At 32.7% G+C, this 19,391-nt stretch overlaps 1 protein-coding gene across 2 annotated transcripts in view; it reads right to left on the bottom strand.

The window, feature by feature from the left end:
• Nucleotides 1-8,017: 8,017 nt before the first annotated feature.
• Nucleotides 8,018-19,391, bottom strand: part of LOC129222780 (MAP3K12-binding inhibitory protein 1-like) — a 37,589-nt gene continuing 26,215 nt past the window's right edge. For both annotated transcript variants that reach the window (XM_054857317.1, XM_054857316.1), the window contains 5 exons: nucleotides 14,621-14,758; nucleotides 12,213-12,374; nucleotides 11,065-11,162; nucleotides 10,617-10,676; nucleotides 8,018-8,138 (listed from right to left, as the gene is read on the bottom strand). In XM_054857317.1, the coding sequence (XP_054713292.1) occupies nucleotides 8,043-8,138; nucleotides 10,617-10,676; nucleotides 11,065-11,162; nucleotides 12,213-12,374; nucleotides 14,621-14,758 (554 nt within the window). In that variant the 3' untranslated portion in view covers nucleotides 8,018-8,042. The remainder of the gene's footprint in view (nucleotides 8,139-10,616; nucleotides 10,677-11,064; nucleotides 11,163-12,212; nucleotides 12,375-14,620; nucleotides 14,759-19,391) is intronic.

Genomic DNA, 19,391 nt, shown 5'->3' on the forward strand with positions numbered 1-19,391 from the left:
GAATTAGGACTTGGTGGACACGGATTAGGACTAGGTGGACATGGATTAGCGCTTGGTGGACACGGACTAGAACAAGGAGGAGATCTTCATCATGGATTAGAACAGGGAGGATACTCCCATGGTTCACTGCACCATGATCCCAAGGTCATTACAGTTGAGAAGCATGTGCCACATATCGTGAAAGAGGTAAAATACATTCCACCTCCCATCCCCAAGGTCAGATTCATCAAGCTTCTTCACAGCAGCAACGTCGGAGGACACGGTCACCATGGAGGTTTTCACGGTGGGCATGGAGGACATTATGGCGGACATGGAGGCCATCATGGTGGCCATGGGCACCATGGATATCCTATTCCTGTGATCCATCTCAATGTAGCTCATGCCGGAATCGGACATGGTTACCACCACGGAGGACATGAATTACATGGTGGTGGTTTTCATGGACTACATGGTGGTCTTCATGGATTCCATGGAGATCTTCATGGAGGGCTTCATGGTGGTCATGGCCTTCATGACCTGCATGGACATCATGGATATTAAATGAAAACTCATACAAAATTAGTCTATTCAGGTATATCAAACGTATGTCCTGCCCATCTAGTGCTCATAGAATGCTCATTGTAAAATAGGAACATTTTTGTCTTATCTGCACCGAAAGAAGAGCTTATTGTATAGTGTTAATAAATAACAAATTGAAAAACAATTGTGTTCTTCTTTAAAAATGACATTTCACTACCAACTAGCAAAAAAGAATATCAAATTTGTGGAAAGAGCCTAATTGGGAAAACTTGAAACTCTATAAACTATCTAACAGAAATGTTACAATTCCACAAAATACAACAAAAGGCCACACACAGGCCCGGATCTATGGATTTTGGGCCCCATGCAAAAACTCTGTAGGACCCTTGCCCAGAGGCCAGCAGTGTATATCAGTAACGTTAATAAGTAAAAATGCTAGTTTCTTTTAATTTTTTTCCTTGGGCTGTTGGGCCCGTTAAAGACATGCCCCTCCCTCCTAGTGCACTGTGGGGTCTGCGGGAACGTAAACCCCGGCCTGGCAACACAGTAAACTCCTCATCATCTATGGAATTATGGAAATTGCGGATAACTTGTAAAAACGTAAAAAAACGATAGACAAAGAAGGTAACAAAAATTTTTTTCTCAAAAACTTGATGGTATTGAAACATAAAACTTCATACAAATAGTGAAAATATTATGTATTTTATGCACAATACAACTTAACATCGATAAAGAACAAGTGTATGAACAAAGAAGAAAGCAAAAAACGAACAAAAGCAGCTAACCTTAAAAATTTATAAGTTTTCAAAAAAATCAGTCTTTGTTTTTTTTCTTGCTGTAAAAATACCTCTTTTAAAATTCTTGATTGACTCAGAGTGGGAGTTCACTGTATAGGGGAAGGTGGGGACAGTTTGACACAAAAACTCAATTGCATTTTTTGGTATTAAAAAGCACATAAACCAATTTCTTGGCAGTGGTTCAATATCTATCACTGTAATAAGTACTATAAAAGTGGATCTAGAAAAACTATGAATCCACACAAAAAAAAAAAAAAAAATGCAATTCTGAAACAGAATTTTTTGAATTAGCAAGCTTTCAAAGAATCTAAATTCACTCAAAATAACTAAAATTTAAAAAAAAAAAACCACAACTGAGTCGCAAATGTAGAATTAAGAAGGAAAATTGAAAATCCTTTAAAAAGCCTTATACTATTAAGAATCAATTACAAGTATTTTATTTGCTATTAAATAGAAGCTGGCAAGAGATAAAATCCTCATCCTCATATAAATAATAGCCGATGATCGATTAGCCCGCAGGTTTCAACAATGAAACTCGCGCCACGGCATGATAATTTGATAATGTGTTTTGGTAATCTTTAACATGCAAAAAGGGAAAGGGTTTATTGTAACAAGGCTGAATTCGATCCGCTCACTTAACCGTTTTACTGGTAAGACTGTGTTATTTCAGGGGAATGAAGAAACGAAAAAAGGGACAACAATGAAAACTACCTACTGGAGTTTAGGGTTCATTCACTGGAGCTAGGGTTATAATTTCAACTATCAAAATATCACCAAAGGGCAATGGCTTCGTTCAAATGTAGAAGCAATTTTCACCCGTCATAACTTGACGGGCAATTTTCTAGTTTTTATATAATTGTGTTTCTTTCCTTGTCAGGGCAACAATGAATTCGGTTACCAATCATGTGAATAAAAGCTTAGCCTTATTTAAAATCTGCTTGAAAAAATGTTATAATTCCAATTCTATATAACACGGAAGTTCTATCAGATGCAGAAAAAAATTATTTTATTTTGGTACTAAACTTTGAAACATATTTTCACTGCAAAAAAGTTTTAGAGGTTTTTAATTAATATCTTGATTAATTAATGTCATCCGAAGATGCAACCTAGCAAGAACACTCTTGATCAACTCTCCTTTCAAAAACTTACATTTTTTTTTTCAAAATCGGTCCTTATGTTTAAGTGCTAGAGAGCCACAGACAGCTACGTTGAGCTTATAACCCCGTTCTTTTGCGCGTCGGGCATTAAAAATATGAAGGGCCATGGCGGCCTGACCGATAAGGCATTGAACTTGGGGTCGGACAGTCTTGGGTTCGATCCTCGCTGGTCGAAGATCCACTCTCGTCATTAATGGTGACTGGGCGACGTTAAATATGCTCGTGGTCACAATGTCCTTCAAGTGAAACGATGCCTCTGGGGGTGCCAGACCAGAAAGTTATTTGGCTGCTGGCCTGGTTCTAAATTCTCGAACTGTCCATAGATGGCACCACCATCTATTGTGTTTTCTTCTGAAGGCAAGGCGCCTGGCACACAGTCCTTCATTGTTTGAGGGTCAGAGGTCCCTTTGATAGTTGATAAAAATATGAATGATTGCTGCTGTTTGGTTTTGGTATAAGCTATTGCCTTTGGCAAGGTAAATTTCATGTTGTGTTGACACACAGTAGTAACATCTACCACGTATTTGTGATGATTTTGATGATTCTGGACTGGTAAACTGGTTTGAAGTGTCTTCTTGCGAAGTAGCATTTGATAAGGATGGAATGTTTTCACAGTAACCGTTGTCGATCACCAGTACAACAGCTTCTTTTCTGCTCATTTCAGAAAACCTCCGAATGAGTTTATTTTTTTCTAGGCACGTTAAAATATTGAAATGCATATAAATATTATTACATTTAGCACATTGCAATGAAACTATAAAACAAATTAATGGAACAAGTACAAAATGGAAATATTTACGTGATATTATTAAGTTATAGTAGTCATAATTCCATTCAACCATCCTTATTTTGTCAGTGCGGGGCTTTTAAACTTATCTTATAATTAGCATCAACAGGTTAGCTGTCATTAAATTTAATTCAATAAATAATTTTTCCACTTTCAATGTAAAAGTACCATGGGAGTAATGAGACACAAATAGCGCCTAGTGTTCCCTCTTTGCAATATATAAACTCAGTTGGTGGCATTTTCAGACAAAGAAAATTAACTTCATCATTTTACTGCTAAAATGAACGTTAAATAACTGGCTAATGTAAGATTAATAACACAACTCTGCAAAAGTCATCTCACAGTTTATAAACAATGCAACAAACAATGCACATATTTTACTTTGATGGGGTTGAATTACAATAACATCGTCGCTAAAAAACGAATAAGCATATCTCAAAAAAGTCGAAAAATGAGTTATGAACACCACAAAAATGTCAAAAGTTTATTTTATAATATGACTAATGGGCATATCTCTGCTGGCGGTTATCAAGCGATACAGTAAACTGGAAATCTTTAAATCAGTTTTCTGCAAAATGCTTAAAAGTGAGATACGCCCATTCGTCTTTTTATTGATGATATAGTTATTTTTTGTACATCAGATTTGAAAGCAACCACTATTCTGTAATATTGTTCAAATTATATCAAATTCACTTCAAAAAAGTTATATCTGATAGGAAATATCCAAAGAGAAAATAAATTACTGTCCTCTCACTGTTTTCCCTGTACCCACTCTTCCCAAATTAAATTATTCGAAATGTCATGAAGACATTCAGTTGCAATTGAATTTCAGTATTTAGCTTGTGGAGTTATTTAATAATAAATCTATAATTAAAAAAAAATAAACTTAGGAAATTAATTCAGTAGATGTGAGTATGAGTAAGGTTGCAAGTTTGGCGAGTCGCAAATTTCTGCAATTTTTAAACGCAGAAAACTTGGGCGTAAAATGATTAAAAACAATATTTAATGCAAAATCTTCAGTTTACAAATTTTGTATTGACTTGCAATATTCAGCCAATATTCTTTTATATAAAAGAATAAAGGATACAGTACTTTTAAATGAGCTGCATTACCTATACCTCTTATTCCATTGGGGATAAAGTCATCAGAAATTGTCAGCACTTTAAAATTGTCCACACTGAGATTGCAATTACTTCCAAAATATGTATGATACATGCACACACGCAACACAAACATCAAATGAAAATTGTACATAAAAAAAGAAATGACTTTTGTACAAATGCATACTTACATTACAAGAATATAATACAAAAAACTGCTGAGCCATTTATAGCTTACCTGCCAGCTCACAACAAAATATAAAGCAGTTGAAATATATTTTATCGGCCCATGTATTTTTTTCTATGCTGTTGTGGTGATGATATTTTGGCCTAAAAAGGAATAGGAAAAACATATTTGTGTATGGTAGTGCCCTTTGTAAAACTACCATGCTTATTTACCTGTTCATTTTTTAATTTAACAGAAGCATAAATGCAAAATTATTCATATCTGTGATTAATGTTTGAAATCAATTTTGTACACTAGTGGTTTTCAAGCTGTTCCAGAGAGCCCTATGGTTTCCGTGTCAGATTTCTGGGCGTACCGCAAAATAAAATAATTTGGAGAACTATTGAAATGCTAGTTAATAAAAAAGAAAATGTAATCCTAAAATATTGTTTAGGAATATTAAAGAATGTGTGTTTGTTCATTAAGATTACCTAACAAAGAGTTGTCAAAAATTCATGCTTTAAACATATTTTAACAAATAAAAAAATATTCAGCACCTTACAGAAACCTGTGAAAGTTTCAGTTCAAAGAATGAACAGGTAAATAAGCATGGTAGTTTCACAAGGGGCACTACCATACATAAATATTTTTTTCCTATTCCGTTTTAGGCCAAAATATCATCACCACAACAGCATAGAAAAAAATACATGGGCTGACGAAATATATTTTAACTAAATAAAAAGTCAAAAGAGAAAGAGAAATTTAAGATATTGTTATAAGAAGTCAAAGCAATCGTTCTAATTGCTTGAAGTTATATGAATGTAAAACATAACTATATCAAGAGATTCAGGACACATAGTATTTTAAATGAAACAAAAAAAACGGAAAAAATAACTTAGAGATCACAGGAAAAACCACCTTAGTCTGAAAAACTGTTTTTACTGGAACCACAGAAGTTTGTTTTTCAAACAAATAAAAATATTTTTACCACTAAGTGTATTATGATTGTTTTGTGAAGTAAATATTTTAATAGGGGTAGGAATTAATACTTCACACTGGTAGCATACAACCAAAGATTACACAATAAATTGTTTAGCACGGTACAGTTCCGGAAATAAATAACTAAAACAGAAGAACAGGATGGCACCTGAAAAGAAAATGTGTGTCATTGCAATTAAAATTATGGTAACTCTTAAATTATAATTTTAATGCAAGGCTGATTCAATTTTGAACTGAATTGCAGTCTTTTAAATTTATTTCAGTATTGAATAAGGTTTTAGACACATATTGTGCTGCAAATTGCATTTATTTCACAACATAAAATTAAGGATTTCGAGGAACCTTGGCAACTAGAAAGTTAAGAGTTTAAATTTAAAGTTATATTTAGCAACAAATCACACTGAAAATAGAACTAAACGTAAACAGGAGAAAATATCTGTGGTATATATTTTAGGATAGAGGGAAAAGACAAACTTAACCTATTAACTGTAGAGTTCATCATTGTTCAACTCATTTTACAATGGATACTATGGCAGCTTGTGATTAACCTGCGCCCCTGGGCAATATTTCATCAACTCTTTTGAGCAAATAAAAAATATTTTATTCAACAAAATAACTTTTAGTTATAAATCCAAAACTATTAACTAAATTTTTTAGATGAAATACACCACCAGCTCAGTCAATTCCAGCCGAGGACTGCAGTTTCGTGCTTATTAGCACTCATCAACCCGGCATAGGAGTGACTGAGCTGGAAGTGGAAAACCTATTAAGGAAGCCTAGAGTGCCAAACAAACTGGTAGCTAATACAGAATTAGCCCTGACCAGACAAGTGACCGAAACAATGGTTCGGTTCAACTCAAATATTGAAGGCAAGGCATGGTATATTCAGTAAGTTACCACCCTATAGCCAGGGCTAAGGCAGAAATACATGAAATACACTGCCAGCTCAGTCAATTCCAGCCGAGGACTGCAGTAGTCACTCCTATGCCGGGCTGATTAGTGCTAAGAAGCACGAAACTGCAGTCCTCGGCTGGAATTGACTGAGCTGGCAGTGTATTTCATGTATTTCTGCCTTAGCCCTGCCTATAGGGCGGTACCTTACTAAATTTTTTAGCTTTCTCACTGAAAAGAATATTAAACATCAGTTCATTTTTTAAATCTATTAAAACAAATAATTTTGCATAACAATTGTTTCTGAGCATTATAAAGTTCAAGTATTATTGTACTAGTTTTTTCCTTTGTAGGCTATAAAAATCTGAATCATTGTCCTGCTGCAATTATTATTGCCAATTTGTTTTCAAATGATTCACTATTCTTCTTAAGCTTTGAAATGATGAACTAAGATTTAAATGTTTTATGATTTTTGCCAACTGTTACTATACTACAGACAAATTAAAATCTCAGGTATTATTTGGGACTTCAGCTTTTCAATGATCTTCCTTTTCAAATATTATTTTAGAAACTACAGTAAGTTGCAAAACTTACAAATACTAAGATTCAACAGATCATTATAGTATCATGACCTACCAAAAATTCACTAGTGACCAGCACTTTTAGAAAGGCTGGTTTAATTTTTTTATCGTCAAAGGAGAAGAGTATTTTCCTAAGTTCATTTGATTTGCTTTTGCATTCCATTATGCCCATTTGGATAAACATTTTCTTCTTTTAAGTAACTTGGTAACTTTTAAGTAACTAGATTAGAATCAGCTGTATAAATGAGACTTATTGCTATTACATATTTTTTTAACAGTTCACATTAAATATTTTTAAAATATAAAACATTACCTTCAATAGATATCATTTTGTTTTTAATATTTCTGCAATAAGTACTATTTGAAAAAAAAAAGAAGGTTTTGAACCCTTTCAGACACATGGATTTTGGGCAGCATGGAGAAGGATTTTGGACAACTTTTAAGTAACTAGATTAGATTTTAGTAATAGTACTACCCTACATATTACTAAATTGCTCTCCTATTCAGTTCAGTTACTGAATATTTGTCAATGAAAACAATTAAGTTGAATAAATCAATATAAAGTGAAAACAGACATTTTATATAATCATAACAGATTAAAGATCATAAAGACTTGAAAGAGAAAAATAGGTGCAACAAAAGAAACAATAAATAAAAGAAGGGTGGGGACAAATAGTATTCATTGTTTTGACAATAAATAATATCAACCATGCATGCTAAATTCACCCCCCCCCCACAAAAAAGGGGATGAACCTGAAATGGCAAAAAACATGAAAGCACAAAATGATGAAATGCTCAAATAATATCTGAAAGAAGGAACATCAAATTTTTCGCAATCAACAAATTTTTGGTCAAAAAGAAATAAAGCAAGAAATCTGCTTTTTCCACAGAAAAACATCTGACCAAGCTTTAAAAATGCAGACCATTGATACAAATAATTCAATATTCTTTAAACTATAAAAAAAAAAGGGGGGGGGAAGTTGGGGGAAGAGAAAAAAATATATTTCAAACTTCATGTACTTACTTGACAACTCCTGGAGTAAAATTAATCTTTCTTATCTTTCTTTGACTGAACTGATTTAGACTTTAAGGATTTTTGTAGATGTTTAATTCTCTTTTGAAGATCATCAACGCTCCAATTCTAAAAATTAAGAAAGACAAAAAAAAAATTTTGAATCATAACATCAAAAACTTTACTACAGTTTTTAATGTAACAGATACACAGAGAAATAGCTTCACTGTCATTTTTGACAAATACTGGCACAGGTATATTTTTGGGGCAAACTCTATTATAATCAGGCAGAGAAAGTTTTTCATTAAAAAAAAAAAAAAAAATAAATAAATCCAGATAACTATTGAAATAAATCTTTGCATCATGACTCACCCTAGGTGGGCACCCCACCCCAGACTATGGATCACTTGAGTTAAGGAGTTTGAATTTTAATTCCTTATAAATTTTATGGAAATAATTTGGATCTTTTTTTTTTCTTTTTTTGATTATCTTTAACTTTCATGAGGGCTTTTTATTTTTTGAAAAGTTTCAGATATGATTGAATTTAACTTCAATTCTTTTATGCTAACAGTATAATGGACAGCCAGCATTTAGTCAACCAGAAAAATTAGTCATTATTTGATGCATATAAGGACAAAAACCAGAACTTTTACTTTTCCTCTTTTTCAAACACTTTCATTCATTTAAATTTTTTTTTTTTTGGTTTTGGCTTATAATGTAGTTACAACTATTCTCTTTTTCTCTTTTCACAAGTCACATTCAACAACACTTATACCTTATTCAGCACAATCCTTTAACTTATTTTTAATATTATATCATGTGAATATTTTGATTTAATTAATGCAGAGCTATTTTCTCATAACATTTCTGCATTGATTTTCATTTATCTAAAACATTATAATATATGCACCCATCACTCTATTATGTCTAAAACTATACCTATAATACAAAAGTCCCTCACTCAGATGTTACTAAATTATCAGGCAGGTTTGTTTTATTTTTGGATATGTATAATGAGTTACAGCAAATTTTCAAACTGTTTGCGTCTATTTTCTATCAATGAATGGGCACGTGGGTATGATTTACCATTTTGGTTAATGGGTATGCCAAGCCTAGTAGGCTTCCTATGGCCAATGGGACATCAGGATTCAAGGAGATTAGGGTTCAATGCCCAAGGATATGAAGAGCTACTGAATACATGCCTGGTTCGCAGGCCCGACAACAGGCCATCTCATCTTAGTCGGAAACTAGGGGCCCGGCGACACTGACTAAGAAAGAAAGAAAGAAAAAAAGGAAGAAAGAAAAGGGGGGTGGGACTACTCCAAATAAGAGAAAACGTAAAGATTAAGTAAAATTTACTCTTTTGGTATATACTGCTGTGGTACTTAAAACAGAGTTAATTGTTTTCTAGTAAACAGTTTTGACTTTTCACCCCCACTCCTTTCCCCCTTTTCTTTCCCTTCCCCATTTTTCACCTTCCCCCTTTTCTTTTCTTTTTTTTTCTTCTTTTTTGGAGGGCGGGAGGGGCCTGGCGACTTAAATGACAAGGGGTCTCTGCGGAACTGCTGGTTCATATGCATTAAATCTCTGGCCCCAAAAGTCCTGGGATTGGTCACGGAAGCCACCGCTGGTACAGGAGACTCTTCAGCTTGTGCCAAAATTGTTGAAGTGTAGATGACTGGTGGCGCCATCACTGAAAGGTTAAACCAGTGATTATCATTCTACGTTAGGGACAATACAGGTCAACTGTGAGAGGCCCTTAAAGAAAAGGAAGGTTCTCACAGCTCCGGTGTTGACCAAGGCCAATATCAAAAGAGCAATACAAAAGTTCTTCCAAATCATTCAATTTTATCAATTGCAGCGTTCAATGGTTCAAATGAAACAGCCCATCATTTGTTGACAGTATAAAAGGGTCTTAAAAATTCTCCTATGGCATGCAGAAGTACAAGGTAGCAGGGGTGTGCACGGGGGGGGGGGGGAGAGAGAAAGGGCCCCTGTTGGCCCTGGCACAAGCCTGAAGGGAGCCCAATATTTTTAAAATGAGGGATGAAATATAGGGGTAAACAATATGGAGGGTGCCAGTAAAAGTCATTTTGACAGGTCCCAAAATTTCTGTGCACGCCCCTGCAAGGTAGTCCTTCGGCGGCTTTATGCTAAAAGGTAGGGAGTTGGGGAGAAAACGGGAAAGTTCTTTAAAAGACAAACATCTAACTAAATTCATGTCTAACAGATGTTAATGTTGTTGATCATGGTAAATCAGACTCACTTTTAAACTGTACTTTCCATAATGAAATTGTTTTTTTTTTTTTTTCTCAGCCCCACAGATATTTGGCAGATTTCGTTTTCTACTAAACAACTCAGTATCAAAGTTTTTTTTCCTTCATTAATTCCTTTCTCACACCGCACAATTTCTGTTGATAATTTATTTGCCACCAAAACTATACCTTACAATATTTAAAAAGAAACAAGAAACATATCCTTCAAAAATTTATATTGTAAACAATATTGCTTAATTTTTTTTAAGTAGTATATAGTTGATAACCATACCCTAAAAAATAATGTATTTACAACTTCAATACAAGATGATAAAAAATTTAAACAGCTTACTGAATATAATTTATCTTTTTCAGAATCTGTTTTCTTTTTCGGTGAACTATCTTTGGGGCCCTGAAAATATTATAATTTATTAGCTTACAACAAACAACACAATGCGTAAATGTACCTTAAATATTTACAGTTTTAAGATAACAGAAAAAATATAATTGAGATTATTATCATAAATCCAATCACAATTAATTCAAATATCTCAAAAAATGTATACTGATGCATTACAAATGAAGTTTTAGTTTGACTAAATGAAGCATTAACTCATATGCATTCATGGTCAAAAATAAGTAAAATATGTAAAGAAATATAGTTTATCTTTGAGGTTAACACTTTTTACTTGAATTTTAGCTTTTTTCTAATGAACATATTCAATTTCATACAAGGATAAAAATGATTTGCAAATCAGGATACAATTCATAATTACGGAAAAAAATGCATAAAAACTTACAGAAAAATGAAAATATTCTGGAGAAATGCCTTCTAAGAATAAAATTCTGTCTTCTAAATTTTTCAATCTCTGAAAGATACTGTGTCTAAGGGAACTGTCTGAAAAAAGATGCAACATTGCTCAGTATTTTCGAAAATAAATAAAAAGGAAAAAAAAAAAAAACAACAAAGAACCTAAGTTGAACAAATGCGCATGAGAATAAAAACAAAATAAAAATTGCAAATAAATTTGACTCATAAAAATTTATTTCAAAAGAGTAACATTGAGAATGGCCACACTCTATCCTCCAATAAAAAGAACAGATAACTTTAGACAGAAAGATAATGAATTGTAAGGGAGAGTGTTGTACCTTGGGGCACTTTTCATATTTTAAATTTTAATGTCAATTATTTGAATCAAATTTAAAATCTAAAAGTCACATTAGAATACCCCAACATACTTCTATGCAATATATTTTTTAAAATTCAGACTGTTTGAAGATAAAATATAGTCAGCCATTTAAAGTAAAATGAGGAGTGAAATGCAGCAAAATAATTAAAAGTAGTAACAAAAATGATAATAAATAATAATTTTAAAAAAGATGCACATTTTATAATGTTTCTTTTCATCATTTTTTTTTTTTTTTTTTTTTGTCTCATTTTGCCTTTCATACCTTCAATATTTAAAAAAATATATTTATTAGTGTATAAAATAAATTTATAGTCTGATTTTAAAGGCTATATATAGGGTCTTCATAAGCACGATGTGCATAAGTTATTAATGAATATTCCAAATCAATTCATCATTTCATGCTTTTTTTAGTTTGAGAAGTACAAAAATAACAAACTAAATTAGAAGCGAATAAATACCTTTGTGCATGAAAAGTAAAATAAGACATAACAATGTTTAACTGCACAAAATTGCAAATTATTGTGGATACATGTTTTGGCGTAGCAAGGAACACCTTTTACAATACAATAGATGAAAAGACATATGACAAAAGCCTTCGTATATGTAATGCCGAAATAGGTATCTGCAATAATTTGCCATTTTGTGTAATTAAATGTATTTATATCTTCTTTTAAACAATTAAATTGTTTATTTTATGTTTTAGCAAGGCAGGAACTATTATAATTCAACTAATCAATAAACAAAAATTTTGAATGTACCAGTTTTTATCTTTAAGTGAGACTCCATGTTTTGCAGTCGTTCTTCAATTATTTCTAGGCAATCTCCTTGTTCCACCTCTTCCGTTCCCGGTTCCTTCTTGATTTTCTTCACATCAATCATGGGTCGTGCTTGTGTACCCCATTTGTTGTCTGCTTTAGAAACTAAAAAAAGGTAGATAATACAAAGTTTTAACAAAAAGGGCACATTTATTTTAATCATTCTATTTGACATTCATAAACTTTTGGATGTTAAATAGGCTGCTTTTAACTCTTAAATTAACATTCTGAGTGAATAAATGTTACAAGAAAAAATCTGATGTTTACAACACATGAACAGTAGTTTAACTTCGCAGGGTAGGAGGAAATGAGTTTGAAATAAATTGAAGATATTAGACCAGCAGTTCCCAAACTTCTTAGGCCACGGACCCCTTAGTCAGAGCCCGATCATTCTGATATTGGACACGGGGCACAGTTCTATTTTAGGCCCCCCCCCTAGGCCAGGCCAGTCTGGCCCCTAGGGCCAGACTAAGAGTTTTGAAGACACTAAGCATGAAATTCATTTTGTGCCCTCCCCCCCCATTCCCGCTTTTTGGTGTTACCTCATATCACAATAGAGTATTATACATTTAAAAAATAGAAGACACATTGTATACGATAGTTATATAAGATGTGGTTAAACTTTTCCTGTTGCACTGAATTGTAAATTTCAAAGTTATCTATGGTATAAATTTTAGTAGTAAATACAGACTAAACTGGGAGTGGTTTTAGGATTTGCAAAGATATCAAGTTTTAAAGGGAATTTTATCAACAAATAAGAGATTTTTTGCTTGTATTAGCATTTGCACAAATATCAATGATATCATTGTAATCTAGATTCTAAGTAAAATCATTATTTATTTTTAATTATCATGATAAATTAAGGGGATTTTGGGTCCCCCTGAAATCTAAGAGGAAGGGCCTGTGCCCATCATGCCCCTGTGGTAACGAGGCTCTGTCCTTAGTAGTTTGCTTCTACTTAAAGTAACCCCATTCTTGTTTGTGACGAAAAGACAAAATGTTAACAATCTAGGAGTCAAATGATAAAGTTGAAAAAGGATCATTATTCGATTACTTTCTTCTACATTGAAGGAACTACTTATTAAGCGAGAATTCACCTTTTGACAGATTAACACGTTTTAAGGTGCGCTGAACCTACCTTAACCATTTTTTGAAACTATCTGTCTGTTTATTTGTGTTTAGCACGTATTTGACCAGTTTCTTGAGGGTGATCTGACTAAAAACGTAATATACATGGAATTGAAAGAAACTTGGTACATATGTGCATCTCCATGTGAGCTGATGTCGATTAGTTTTGGCCCTAATCCCTTCAGTTGCTGAGCCAATCAAACGGTTTCCACTTTTAGCGTGACTGCTATCTGTTAAACAAGGATTCACAAAAAAATTGGTACACATTATGTGCAGGGTTTAAGCTGGGTTCAAAAGTTCTTTAGCATAAAAGCTAAAATTGATGGAAAAATGTTAGCAAAATGCTAAAATGTTACACATTCTCATATATTTATATATGCCTCAGTGTGTTTCATCTCCAGTTGAAAATAAAATTCATATTTCATTTGTGACATCCTTGAAGAAATAAGTACAACAGCAATTTTTTTTAAAACATAAAATAAAAAAAGAAAACATGATTGGTGTTTAGAATGTTGCAGTCCCCTCCTCCTAATAAAGCAGTTTTTGGGGGGACATAATGCTGGATAAGACTAATAGTTATTGAACTTAATTGTAGTTTAAACATCTTAGCTAAGATTTAAAAAAGATTAAGTTGATTATCGCCATGCACGCTTCCTCTCTAGGATCATACATTTCTTCTTTATTTAAAAAACTAATTTATTTTTTATTTGAGCAAAAAAACGAAAATGCATTGCTTTATTTTCGCAATTCAGATAGTGTTTTCGCATTATGCGAAAAATGCGACCGTAGCGGAAACCCTGATTATGTGCCTCAATAGGAGAGCTGAAGGTAAATTTTTGACACCAATCATTTCAAAGGGTTGACACGGCAGAATAATTTTCTCGTGAAGCATTACTACTTCTATCTCGGAAAACAATGCAAGAATTCAAACAAAAACTGAAATACATGGGGACCTCAACTGAAAGATCACTTTTTCTTTTGCTTAGGACTCAAGGAGGAAGATTTGAAATTAAGTCCCCCCTTTTGTTTTATATTTTTCAAAAATCTTCAAACTCATGGAACTGTGGTCCAGCCTACTGGCTAGACCATTAGGATAAGATTAGACTTGTTAGGATACGTAACAACAATAGATTTCAAATTAAAATAATCTGATTGCTATGTTCTAAAGTGTTTTGCTTGCAAATAAGCAATTGCTCGTCATTTTAACGTTAAGTCAGACTTACCATTTTTCAGTCGTTCTTCAGTCATGTCCAGAGAATTACCAGCTTGTTCGATCACATCTGTACCGGGTTCTTTTTTAATTTTTTTGGCATCGATCATAGGTCGTGTTTGGGGACCCCATTTGTTTTCCACTTTAGAAACTAAAAGGTGAAGAGTAAAAAATTTTGACAAATGCTTATTTTCATTTCATTTAACATATAGGTTTTATAAAAATTCAATCAATATAAGAGATGCTAAAAATTAGAGTTAAAAAAAAGTTGCTTCTGACAAATTAAAATTCTTGCAATTAAAACTTTGCAAAAATTTTTAATTGCGTCAAAGGCCAATGCTGGAATTTATACTCCTCCTCCAGAAGATTGGTTTCTTCTTTTTAATTTAGTGCTTGTCATGTCATTATGTGGTTTTGTCCTTCTCTTATAGTTCAAGGTTAATTGTCATGATATCGATTCATCCATTTCTTCTTAATTTATACTTTGTTTAAATTATTTCAATGTTTCCATATTTTTAAAGACCTTATATTTTAAATTACCTGAAGTTTTATGATTTTTACTTCACTATACATTTACTTTTAGCAATTCCTAACTTTATACTTGAATGGAGAATAAATAGTATAAAATAAAAATCGTTTGGCTGAGTATAGCCCTCAAGGGATCTTGTGCCATTATAATCGAATTAACCAACCAACCAACGGTGGAGGTCACAGGTTCAAACCCAGGTCCAATCAGTGAATTTTCAAGTAGCAAAAAACTATCAATGTCCATGCTGTATGATTTCCCAACATCCCTTGAGTCAGTAGCTTGCATACATACATCGGTGCCCCCCCCCCCTCATAAGATTTATAAGTGCGCAATCCCTCATACAAACTATTTTTATTAATTTTAACTTGGTGTTTTTTTATCAGAGTGTGCACCCTCATGCGTTCTGCCCCCCCCCTCCGGGGCTGTGGCGGTACTATGTGCACCACTGCCGTAAGTATCTATTTGGCTAGGATACTCTGGATGAAATTAAAATCCTAAAATAATTTTGCATTCTGAGGACCCAAAAGTTTACCCATCTGGATGGAGAAATGGGTGTCGAAATTCTCAAGTGCAAATGGCTGTTTGCTGATAGCGGTTCCACATCAAGAGATTGTGCATCAACTCCTGGGATACACTATGTCTGCAAATGGTGAGAAACCAATATGCATTGCCGTTTGAAATTACAACAACCTTGTACTTTAAATAATAAAACTTAATAATGAGTTTTTTTGAGGGTTAATTTTTATTTCATTCATTCATTTCTTATTTTAATTCATGAAATAAAAAGCTGCTCAAAAACTGAAGTTGCAGTACAATTCCATTTATCTGGACTAAATGGAACCAAAGGTAATCTGCAGAATTGAATATCTGAATTCAGATAAAATGCAGTGAAATCTTCATAACTCGACGCCCTAAGGGAACATAAAAACACGCAGGGCTGGATTTGGAAGTGTGGAGGCCTGGGGCAACAAAGGAGTGGAGGCCCCTAATCAGGGTTTGAAAAGATCATATTTTCGAAAATATCCAATACTTTGATATATATCCGAATATTTTGATATATATGTATACATGCGATATTTTCAACCCGTGAAAGTTAGGATATTTTGTAAAAATTGTATTGTGGGGGCCCCTTTGTTGTGGAGGCCCCGGAGCAGTAGCCCCGCCTGTCCTCCCCTAAATCCGGCCCTGAAAACACGAGACTAAAGCGGATGTCAACTTATTGAGAGTCCATAATTTTAATTTCCTAAAGAGTTTCTGTATCACTTCTTTATTAATGCTTACTTACTACTTACTTAACATTCACATTGCGAAAATTTATTCCAGTAAATTAATTTTCATTTCCTTTTTTTGAAAACGCTTGATCCCCGCTTTAAATTTTCAATTTTTTTCTTTTATCAGTTTTTTTTTTTCTTTTTTTTTAATTACTTGAACAATCGAAATTGTTTCCTCCATCTGACAGTAGTTTTTTCAGTTGAAACTAAACAGATAGTTTTGATAAAATAATATTTTTCAATATTTTTATAAGGGGATCATGTATCCCCACATCAAGGGATACTTGTGGGGGATACTTGTTCCCTCTGAGAAAATACGTAGACTTTTCATTAGATTAGCAATATGGATTTTAGTTTGCTACATGCTTCTAAAAAATAACAATATTACTAATTTTCTTTCTTAAATGATAATAATGTGAACACAAAAATAACATTGTTTTAAATTCAACTAGGAAATTTATAGACAAATGTACACAACTTTAATAAACTTAGATGCTTTTGATCAGTTACTTATTCTCCCCAATACAGTTATGAAGAATATTTATTTTATAAATAAAACTAATAATTCCTCTAAAAATAGCGTAATGAAGCTAAAATTACAACAACTAATAAAAAAATTACGATAATAACTACAAAAATAAACCTATTTGCTTCTTCTCTTGCAATAATAAAATTAAGAGTTATTCAATTGAATTATTTTTTTAAAAAAGGAGAAAAATGTAAGTATCTGTTTTCATATGAAAAAGAAAAGAAAGTCTAGCCTGTTTTCCAAAACCTGAAAAGTCAAACACAAACATCACAGTTGTAGTTCTAAAAGTTCCGCTCAACCTAACTGGATGTGGCATTCATTCTCATCTACTATGCTTTTGTCAATTTTTCAAGAGAAATAGAATGATTAATCATACTACTTTTTTGTTTTAAAAAACTTATTTCAAACTCTGGAAATCCAACTTTGCATTCTATTTAATTTACATAATAAGCAACTCTCTTTTTTGTTGCAAATCTAACAATAGCAAAATCATTCCCCCCCCCCCTTTATTCAAACAAAGATAACCAATTTCTACTTGTTCAAGCTCATTTGGCTGATCAGAACATAATTCATCAGTAGAATTAGTTTATGTTTATATGTTTGAGGTATTATGTGTAAGTAAAAATCCTGCGTTTGTTTACAAGTGTGAATTGATATTTTAATTATTTAGCAGATTTACCTCAGTGATTGTTTATATCTATCACTTATACTATGATAAATTTTATTATGTTACCATGGTTTTAAATGTTTAAAATTAAAGTCAACTAAGTTAACTACAGTTATATTGTTTTCATTGTGTTAATACTGTTATAGGGATGCTTGATCTCTGGGATCATGTATCCCTAAAACCAAAGGGTTCAAATATCCCTAATATGAGATTTTTGCCAACATGCTTGTTCTTTTATTAACAATCAGTGGCAGTTTACTAAAAATAGGTTTTAATTATTAACGACTGTATATACTTTAAAATTACTTTTTGATATTTTTAAAAAGTTTTATATAACAGATAATGTAAACTTCAGAATGCTTTCCTTAAGAAAAGTATCCCTTGACACATACAGACAATCATTTCTTGAACTAAAACAAAAAGGGTGAAAAAGACAAAGTGTTGCCAGTTTTTATGTATAAGCATAACTTTAACATTGTTGTCAGGTTTTAAAGCTTTTTAGGGTATTTTTGGCTGAGGGATCGAGCATCCAGAAGGATCAAGTATTTCCAGTCTCTCCTACATAATAAAATCACTAATATTATTTGAATACTTCCAGAGGAATAAATCCATAATTTTTGAAAAGAGATAAAAACTTCTTTTCAGTCAGGTTTGTTAAAGATAAAAAGTTCTGCTCACCCCCCCCCCCCAATTGTTTCAAAAACATGTGTCATGGTACCTTCTTTCTCTGGAGGAATGGAAATCTCTGACTCTGTGTACATTTATCCTACCCTTTCCTAGTCCTTTACAGTTTTAGTGAGCTACTTCATTCATAAGCTCACTTATTTTCAATTAGAAAAGGAGTTCCTTGTAACCCCAAAACAGGTGCCTGCAGTAACCTGCAATTTTACAGGGTTCATACTCTATTTGGATGAAAAAATTCCATGACTTTTCCAAGACTTTTTCATGACTTCAATGAAAATTTTCATGACCTCGTTACACGAAGAGAATAGCACTTTTTAATCTCAAACTTGGTAATACTTGGAAATGAGCATTTTAGCAAAACGTCTATATGAATGCCACAGCCTCCTTGAAGCACTTACTCGTAATGGAAAAAATATAAGTGCACACTTAAAAAATCTTCTGATTCAAAAGTATATTTGTTTTGTTTACAAATTTGCATATTTTCAAATGCATATCAGATAATAGGTTCAGAAATTCCAGAACACGTTTAATTCCCCGACATTGAAGGTATCAGTGGGTCGCATGGATTAGTTTTGTGTGCCGTATGTTGGGCACTACTGTTTTATAGCATTAGAATTCCTCTTTTTCTGTATTCTATCGCCTGACTTAAGATCTTTATTTTCTAAAACATTCAACAAATTAAGATAAACTCTGATAAACTTAATAATAAAGTCCTTATGAGTGATGGAATCGAACTTGCATGCAATTGAATAGCTTTTTTTTTTTGAGTGGGCATGGCAAAACTAAGAACGTGAAATTTTGCTACTACAGAAGATGAAACATAAGAGTTGAAAATAACAAAAAATTCAAAATAAGTGATGTCCAGGCAGTAAAATCACATCGCAAAAAATGTTGAGTGGCTGCGACAGAAGTGGATGCAATGAGATTTCAAAATTCAGACTTGATTTTTGGATCGTTCAATTTTCCACTTTTAATAGCTTTTATGTGTTATACTGTTAAATCACTCAAGATTTCTAATGCTCCTTTAGTTACTGTTCCTTTCTCTTTGTCCAAGAAATTTTTCCATGACTTGAAATAAATGTCCATGACTTTTAATCAAAATTT

This window comes from Uloborus diversus, chromosome 5, assembly GCF_026930045.1.
Source record: "Uloborus diversus isolate 005 chromosome 5, Udiv.v.3.1, whole genome shotgun sequence".
In the NCBI taxonomy this organism is placed as follows: Eukaryota; Metazoa; Arthropoda; class Arachnida; order Araneae; family Uloboridae; genus Uloborus; species Uloborus diversus.